The sequence below is a fragment of the Acanthaster planci genome, linkage group LG20 (assembly GCF_054643075.1).
Source record: "Acanthaster planci isolate LZ-2023a linkage group LG20, COTS_SCS, whole genome shotgun sequence".
NCBI lineage: Eukaryota > Metazoa > Echinodermata > Asteroidea > Valvatida > Acanthasteridae > Acanthaster > Acanthaster planci.
Window position 1 is genome coordinate 11626367 of NC_141796.1, and position 9896 is coordinate 11636262.

General features: G+C 38.2%; 1 protein-coding gene across 2 annotated transcripts; it reads right to left on the minus strand.

The window, feature by feature from the left end:
* On the minus strand, window positions 1-7447 carry LOC110987364 (uncharacterized). Of its 2 annotated transcripts, none has more exons than XM_022250050.2 (6): window positions 7313-7447; window positions 4393-4481; window positions 3674-3810; window positions 3142-3364; window positions 1604-1740; window positions 1-1222 (listed from the first exon to the last, which is right to left on the minus strand). In XM_022250050.2, the coding sequence occupies exons 2-6, from the start codon at window positions 4433-4435 to the stop codon at window positions 968-970; spliced, it is 795 nt and encodes a 264-aa protein (XP_022105742.2). In that variant the 5' UTR covers window positions 4436-4481; window positions 7313-7447; the 3' UTR covers window positions 1-967. The 2 variants fall into 2 exon arrangements, with proteins under 2 accessions (XP_022105742.2, XP_022105741.2); XM_022250049.2 differs by lacking the exon at window positions 7313-7447 and adding an exon at window positions 6495-6639.
* Between the last annotated feature and the right edge of the window lie 2449 nt (window positions 7448-9896).

Sequence of the window (9896 nt, forward strand, 5' to 3'; positions counted from 1 at the left end):
TTATGCATTTTCATTTCTTTTATTCAGGCAAACTGTTTGGCACACAAGGTACACTTTCTAATAATAATAATCGATTATTGAGCACTAGAGAAGACGTACATCAGTTTGATATATTGTAATATTTTCGGAGTAGTTATTAAGAATTATTTATGCAAATCGAAATGAATTATTATTAAAAGCTCAGGTATAGTATCGAAGACACAAGAGAGGGCATTACAGTGTCAGGAGGCCAACCTGTTTAAAGAAAAAATCAGTGGAGACGAGTGTCTTATTTGTTGGAGCCAAAATGGTTGATTAAGTGATAGTGCACAAGGACCATTAACATTGTACCTTCGAAAAGGACAAAACGACTCATTCGTATACACTGTGCGTGGCGAAGTAATTAACCAGCCGAACATTGTCATGTTTAATTTTATGTCAGTTTCATTGCAGATAACAATTTTCCTTTTTACGGATGTTATTTATGTATGAACACCGGCTAACAATTATGACACGTCATTACAAATTTGTATTTTTATCGAAATTGCCAGTCCACTGCTGAAAAGTGGCTGTGCAATGAAATCCGAATTGTTTGATTTTTGATTTGAAGAGTCATTTCAATGTTTCATTTTTTGTTTGGTAATCCTCGTCCATCGACCAGAATCTATAGTACAATCCACTGAAAAGTAGCAATAAACAGTACATGCATATCTACACTTAACATGCATTGCCTTATTTTTACTATCGCTGAATGAAGGATTTAAACTGAATAGCATGAGAGACAGCCAGAGCCCAATGCCACGCACAGACAACGCATCACAAAGCCACGTTTTTAACGGTGAACATCACCTGACTTTCATCGACTGCATACCTGTCTTTGCCATGGAAATGAAAGATTGTAAATTTGACCCTTTTCTATACGAAGCGCCATCATGTGTCATGAAATTGACTCTAGGTCTCTCTATCTAATGGCCAAACATAACGCATACTAAAATGCGATATTATTGCCACACATTTCACCATCTACACCTTCCACTTCACCCACTTCATTTGGATGGCTACCGAACTCGTTATCATTACACAGAGCACCACTGCAGCAGGTCTGACTAAATGTCGCGCCCGAAAGTTCGAGATCCGTCACGTCCGTACAGGGTAAACCTCCAAAATGGTCGTCGTAACAACTACGAAACGTTGAAGTTACCGGAGGCACGTCCTCGTTCCCCTCGCTTTGCGAATAGATTGTCTTCATAATAAAAATGAGAAAACAAAAAGGTGATATGGAGTAGAGTCTCAGGTGCCAGTTTAAATAAAGTGAGAATGCACGTAATTACTATCTACAAGGTTATTTTTCTTGTCATCTTGTTCTGGGAGAAAGGAGTCTGGGTGTATCTTTTGGTCAACCATTATGAAAGGCTTTATAATTTTGGGTTTCTGATGAGCACATCCTTCAGTATATATACTTAGGAAGTGTTTTTCAGATGTAATGCCAATACATGAAACTGTGATAAAATTTCTTTCTCAGTGCTTGACTTTCTTATCGCTGAACAGCTTAAATAAAACTACCTTTCCCTGATGAATTATTCACCAAAAATTGATCTTGCTTGTGTTATTTCTGAATACTTACTACGCAAGGCCCTGCACACGGTATAGTCTGGATCCCACTGCTGTCGAACGGATTCCCACAACCTTCTTCTCCTATGTTCATGTAACCCATGCTGATGAGAGTGCAGTTGTAGCATTGTCCATCAACGCCATAAGTGTCTAGAAAGGCAATGGGTAAATTTAACAATGTAAAGAACGAAGAAGGCATTGTCGCACAACTACTCATCTCCACTTTACGATGGGGTTGAATGTTTACTGCAACATTTTGAAAATGTTTATTCTAATAAGCTTTGATGTATCAGTGGAGACACAAGAGAGGGCACTCTGTGTCAGGAGGTAGAACTGTCTATAAAAAGTTTTTGGACATGAATGTCAATTGTCAGAACCAAATGGTTGATTAAGCCTCACTGCACACAGACAGTTAATATTGTTCTGTACACATACTGAACAACCATTTTGGTTCCACATTTCGAAGTTGGTGCTATATTCTCTCGATACATAGTTCTGTCACGAGGCAATAATGGCCAAGAGTGTTCCTAGCCCAGTTCGAATACTCGAATTGAACCCATTTACGTTACCAAGTATCGGCTGCATATCACACTTCTGTTACAACTCATAAGACTCGAGATCACCTGTTACCCAGCAACTTTGCAAGAATGAATTTAGATTGTCGTTTATTTACATATTTTCCATCGACAGATGAGGCTGACCTTGGAAACTCAATATTACCGTAAAGTTTTTTGTCACATGCACATGTTCTTTGGCACACAAACTCTGTTCAGTTTCAAAACGAAAGAAATAATTGAGTAAATACAAATCGAATAAAAAAGTAAAGAATGTTGCTTAGTCTTTCATTTCCAAAACATAAAAGAATGAACTACACGGCTCTGTGTTTAAATTCATTGATCGGGAGCTATAGGAATTAAATTTTCCAGAAGTTCAAATGCAAACAGGAGCTCAGAAGAGGACAAAACGCCTCAAGTTCATATACACTGTGCGTGGCGAAGTAATTCACCAGCAGAACTTTTATCAATAATTATATGTAATTCCACGTCAATTTCATTTCAGATGACCATATTTTTTTACGGATATTTAATTCTGAATACTGGCATAACATCATTATGACACGTCATTATTTATATACAAATTTGCATTTGTATTTGAAATTTCCAATCCACTTAAGAAGCGTGGCTGTACTATGAACCCCAAATTGTTTGATTTTTGATTTGAAGATTCATTTCAATGTTTAACTTTTGTTTGGTAATCCTCATCCGTCGAGCAGAATACATGCAATCCATTGAAAAGTAGCCATCAACAATACATTCATATCTATATCTAACATCCACAGACGACACTTGACCAGGCCACGTGTTTACCGGTGAACATCGCCAGACTTTCATCGACTGCATACCTGTCTTTGCCATGGAAATGAAAGATTGTAAATTTGACCCTTTTCTATACGAAGCGCCAGCATGTGTCATGAAATTGACTCTAGGTCTCTCTATCTAACGGCCAAACATAACGCATACTAAAATGCGATATTATTGCCACACATCTCACCATCTACACCTTCCACTTCACCCACTTCATTTGGATGGCTACCGAACTCGTTATCATTACACAGAGCACCACTGCAGCAGGTCTGACTGAGTGTCACACCCGACAGTTCGAAGTTTGTCACGTCAATACAGGGTCCTCCTCCATAATATTCGTTGTGACAAGTTCGAAGCGTTGAAGTTACTGCAGGCACGATCTCGTCTCCCTCGCTTTCGGAATAGATTGTCTGAATAATACAAAATGAGAAAACGAAAAGGTGATATCGAGTAGAGTCCCAGGGGCCAATTTGAATAAAGTGAAAGGACCAAGGTTATTTTTCATTATTCTTGACATCTTGTTCAGGGAGAAAGGAGTCTGGGTGTATTTTTTGTGAGGGAGTGTGTTTCCAGAGGTATATGCCAATACATGTAATTGTGATAAAATTTCTTTCTCAGTGCTTGACTTTCTTATCGCTTGAACAGCTTTAAAACTACCTTTCCCTGATGAATTATTCTTCAAAATTGCTCTTTTGGTTGTGTTATTTCTGAATACTTACTACGCAAGGCCCTGCACACGGTATAGTCTGGATCCCACTGCTGTCGAACGGATTCCCACAACCTTCTGCTCCTGTGTTCATGGAACCCATGCTGATGAGAGTACAGTTGTAGCATTGTCCATCAACGCCATAAGTGGCTAGAAAGGCAATGGACAAATTTAACAATGTAAAGATCAAAGATTGCAGTGTCGTACAACTACACGCATCTCCACTTAACGCTGGTGTTGAGTCTTGACTTCAATATACATTGCTGGACTTGATCATTAAATGAATTTACAGTAAACCAATCATTATGGCGATAGCTCATCACTGAAGGCGGTTATTTCGATTTAAAAATGATTACCATGTAATTCTTAAAGGCAAGTCAAATGCTGATACTATCTGAGATTGAATTAAAATTTCCATTAAGCACCCTTTATCGTACAGTTACGAAACAGCTTTGCCATCCAAAATATTCCGTCATTTAAAATCAACACTACGGTCATTCGTATTTGACTCACTATAAGCATCAAAACAGAACCGCAATTACGATCTCTCTGTTATTGCTTTTTCCTGTGAGTCACAAAAAAACTGCTTCGCAAAAATTACCTCAAGAAGAAAACGCTCGTTATTATTCAACATTTCAAACTAAAGGCAACCAGAATATCGTAAACTAAAACGGGTTACATTGTATTATTAAGTGTATTGATTTATTATTGACTGATAGCTGGTTTACTTACACAACACTGACAAAATAATCACGTTGAAAACGAAGGTCTTCATGGTTTTCTGTTGGTAGTAGACTAGCGCAAAGTACGAAAATCAGTCTCTGGAGAAAGGTAGCAACAGTTAAACTTCAATAGCCTAAACTGTTCGAAAAGCATCTAAAAGAAGATGCGTTTTGTCACTCACTTTTGTGTTTACATACACATAAAGAAGTGAGATGCATTTTTTCCTAGTTTGTACCAGAATACAACCATGAGGAATTAAACTGTACAAGAAAAGGTCATCCATATACTAGGATCCTTTATTTAAAGCTCCAGAAATCACTCAAGAATTTCCCTTTATAGCTTTGCAGATGTACAAACTTGAAACAAGTTATCAGACCTAGACATAAAATTGACAAATATCTTAATTTGTTAAAGTACATGTATAAAGGTTTGATACATTTTAGGGACAGGTCTTTCTGGAAAGTCTTTATCACTGAATGAAACAAATGTGCGCACATCGTGTACTCAGCAACGTTTGGGTCATCATCTTCAATCTTTTCTCAGACACTGGACTTCCCTTTTCCGATTCCCTTCTTCGACGGACCCCCCCCCTCGTGCCTTGTTCTATCAAAAACAACAGCCGTCCAAAGCTGGTCGGACCAGCTGTCACTTTGCACTTAAATACACATTCATTGGTGATCTTCACCCACGCTGAGTAACAACAAGTTTTGTTATTACAGTAGCCAAACGACATATTGATATCCTAATGTTATCAATTACTGGATTAGATATCATTTAATAACTCAGAGACAGATGGACTTGGTATAAAACAGGAAGTACTTTATTTTTGTGCACTGTTTTTCGTAGCTTTCTTAGGGACATATTTTATTTTATAATGTGTACAGTGCGCATGGATGCCTCAATCTTCTATTTCAAAGTCAATTTCATCTGTAATTTTGCTCAAGTTCCAGTTCTCCAGAAGGTTCGTACTGAGAGAATGTAAACTGAGCAAATGTGATGTGTGATGGTTATGAAGGTTAGGAAAGGTGCGATTCACGAGCAATTTTAATGCATGGATATTACATTGAGTTTCAGTAAAATGCTTTAATGGCCTGGATACCTGAGCAAGATTATCGTGAAACACGGGTGAAATCTTTATGTCTGCTTGTTTGTTTTACTTTTAGCTGGTTATTAACACACACTTTAAAATCTTTTCACGTCGCAATATGAACAGGAGTTTGGTTTATTATGAACTCTTTTCCTTGACCCATTCTGGTCATTTATCCACGGAAGCATAAGGAGACCATTTGAGTTCAATTGATAATTTATTTCGTAAGGAGGTAATACTGAAAAATGCCGCATATTAAATCTTCAAAAGACGTCTTTCCAGGATATCCTGTCTGGAGAAGACGTCTTTCCAAGATATGAGAAATAGGGAAAAGAAATATTTCCGAGAGAGATGACTAAAGAAAATCTCATTTTTACATCTTTGGAAGATAAATATCAGGAAAAACGGTTAGAACTCGGGTCTCCCATTTTCTCCATTTAGAAGATTTAAAAATACACTACATGTAAATGGTACTGAGTCAGAATCTCGACTGGGTATGGACTGGGCCATCTTCGAAACAGATAACTGCCGCTGTCCTTTACTGGTAATTATTGCCCAAAAGTTCAATGTGTATGGTAGAATTAGCTTCCAAAAACCTCAAAGTCGGCGCCAAAATTCTACAACATGCTCTGCTGAATCAGCTGTTACAGTTTCCAGTCATTGCATGCTGGAAGCTCTCAAGTACATCCTAAAAACTCATCGATTGAAAGTTCTACATTTAAATTGTGGACACGACCTACACATACATGTTTGAAGGTCCAGATACTAAACGTTGGGTATACGTCGTGTACTTGTGCTTGACGCGGTACTCGGATTTTCGTGATTACCGGCAGTATCAGTAGTTTGTACTAAGATAGCCGTACAATACTAACTAATTCGATAAGCCAAATGGAAAAAAAAGAATTGTTTCTGTCTTACTGTCGTATATAAGTAGATTTGGTTGTAGGATATGTGGATTTATGTAGCAATTTCTCCATAGGCAACCGGATTGTAAACACTAACAGTAAACGTTCGTACAACTTACTTTGGTTTTCAGTCGAGTGGTTGCTCCAAAATGAAACGACGATGACGACGAGACAATGAGACGATGAAGTTTGCAGTGTGAAACAACTTGCATTGATGATATTTTTTATAATGGTTATGATGATCCAGACCAGCCTGGGCGTTATCTGCACGCATGCGCATGAGAACTTTTAGCTTGTCAACCACTGGCATCTAAGAATAGGTGATTGGTCATCATGTAGACCCGTCCTAAGTCTCTGAATGCCATTTAGACGTCGAATACATGTACATACGTATTCAAGAACCCAAACACCAATTACTCCCTCACTCACAATTCTTCCTTTGTAACAAACTTTCTTACGTCTTCATAAAACCACAAATATTCGATCTTACGCCCTATCGAATCAGTTCCATTTACATCAGTCACCGTGTATACGTTACTCAGAACTAAATATCTGTAAAACGAAATAAATGGATATCTGAAATTGACTTGAAAATAAATTTAATTATGTCTGCTCCTGAATTATTTCACCATGTACATGAAATGGAGATTTTGTCTTCTTCATGTGTTCTGGTTTACATGTCAACCCCCGGGAAATATCTAACCCCTGTATGCCCTCAAATCCATCGATTCGAACGAAGAATTAGTTTTCAATCGTGTTGTCCCTTCTTTCATTCTGCGAATGTTCGTTCTTTTTGATTGATTGAATTTGTTTCTTTCTATTACTTCTTTTTTTTTACCTTTACCATCGTATATGTATCAAAGCACGCCCTTGTGCAATTTTGAAAATAATGTGTCTGAAAAACCCTACGTAAATAAGTTTACAATATCCACCTTACCTGTCGATGGGAAAATGTCAAAAAATAACACTCCTTCGTGCAAAGTTGTTCAGTAGTAGGTAAGGGTCTCAGATAAAATACGTGTGTTGGTAGCTGTCGACGCTCTGTGACGCTCTAGAAACAATTGTTATTCATTGAGAACGAAACAAACCCGCGAATGCCCTTCGTGGCTTCTACGGCACAGCGCCCTCTATTGTGCCCCTCTAGTTGACAGGAGCTCAGTTGAATGATTGTTTCAATTATTAGCCACACCCGTTGCCGTCGTTTATTTCCCAGTCCACAAATATCGAATAATTTCATTTATTTCTTTTTAAAATGTGTGTAATAGAAAGTTTGAATAAAACTTTGAAATGGCATAACGAATGCACAACTCGGCGTTTACCATTGTAGCTCAAATCTTAAAATCGATTTGATGTCTTCATTGCCTGAATGTTTTCGAATTTGCATCAGGGTTCCTGGCACATAGCGTATACCGAATACAATGGACGAGTCTACAAGTGAGGATGATGAGGTCTCATAAAAATACAACAAAAAGTCGACTAGCAGGTATCAGGGAAATAGCATTTTTAGCACTTCGGGAGCATTGCAAATTGTCATGTAGCATGACAAGGCTGCATCCTGGCTGAATCCAGCTCTATTTCAATTTGGAATTTGTCAACTTGGAATATTCCATTTACATTTTGGCTCTCGGACTCAGTCATCGTCATTTTACTCTTCCCGTTCAAATAAGAAATTGTAAAAGTTGTTGTGTGCGTTGAGATTTTAGGATGTGAATTCTAGGATGTGGTTTTAATCTTTACACAACACTTTGGGGAAAGCAAAGCATTTGCCCGTGTTCCCGAGAGGTTTTCTCATACTATTCAACTACCGAGGCCATCAAAGCATTTATTACGATTCAACACTCATTCCTCAGTGTTCATTGTGTAAAACCATTGATAAATTGCGCCTTTGTAGCACTTTTTATTGAACAAGTCGCACAAATGGAAATAGTACCTGCCGCGCACCAGCCGTAAAATAATATGAAATTCAAGCCATGGGGCAACAGGAACCGGAGATCAACCCCTGACAGCACCAGACGTGGCTCTGCCCCTCTCCTCTTGCCAATGACGGAGCACCCTATATTATTTAAATAAACAAGGAAAACAAAAACTGAACCGGTAAAACAGGCAGCTGTCCCATATCTTTCGTTGGTACATGTATATCGTCAGTGTAGGCTTGCTGTGAATTTACCTCAGCTGCACGATGACAGTCGCTCTTCGAATAGCTTGTATTGCTAATAGGGAACCAGTCAAAAATTTGGAGGAAATATCATGGAAAATTGGAAAGAAATTAAGCATTAACCCTTGCTTGTTGGGAGACTGTTGAACAAGGCATAAAACGTTGCTAAGTATATACATGTAGGCTACTTAATGATGCGCACGATTTTTTTTATTTTCTTTACATTTTTCTCCAAGAGACCTGACATCATGAGATACTAGTACATCACTCCTTTTTAGTCAGAGCTATTTTATTTTAATCTCCCAACTTGTTTCAGTCATGATTTCTTTCATATTCATACATTACATCACCCTTAATGCCTTAAATTTGTAATTGGATTGCCAAGGTAGTTCAATTAATAGAAGTTGTAGTTTAGAAAGCGGAGAGATTATTGGACTTGCAGGCGCTCGATTACTTCGCCAAGTTTTTTTCTCACATCCCCGCTCACGTAGTGTCCAGTGGAACGTTGCTGGCTCTACAGCATCAGGTAATCATAGCCGCGGAGAATGACAGTGAAGTTACAGCCTGAAAGTAAAAGCCTCAGCGAGATTCCAGAAGGCTCCTGAGGTCTGCTTATGGGGATTTTAAATTGGGCTGTCCTTTCACGTTTGATGATTTATGGAAGAAATAATTCCTAACTAAAACCATCCCATGAAACACTCATGTTGGAATTTTACCGTTGTCTTCCTCAGGTAATTTTAATTTAAAGGTCTCCTTGTTCATATGTACGTTTGTTTTCACTCCCCGTGCTTGAGTGAAAACGAAATTGTTCAACGTTGCAAATTAAAGATTTGCCTACCTAAAGTCGATGGGTTCCAGATTCCGTTGAGTTGGGATCAGGGGGCAGTTGCTGTCAGCAATTATTGCTTTATTTTTTATTACTTTATACATTAACAAAGCCCATCAAAATCTGGGTTTTTTATTTCGGCGTTTTCCGACAGACTTCCGTAAAATTTCAAACTGTAAATGTTCATCTGCATGCAAGACCACAGCATTGGACTGTTCTTCATGTATTTTAGATTTTTGGAAGTGCTGGGTCACTTTTTGGTAGGGTTTAATTGTCTTTTAGGTCAGGTAAATTTTAGTTGCCATAAATTGATTTACTACCAAATATTTTCCAACGCCCTTTTTCCGAGCTGGATTTTAGGATGTAACTGAACGAAAAAAAACACACACACACACACAAATTATAAAATCTTTGGACGTTTTTTATCCTATCCATGGAATCTTGAAGCTCAGGGTCAACCTCAGGCTGGCTCGTTCATGGGGGGGGGGATTGACCTTTACAGCGCCCTTTTTCGTTCAGAGATTGGAGACACGTCACATG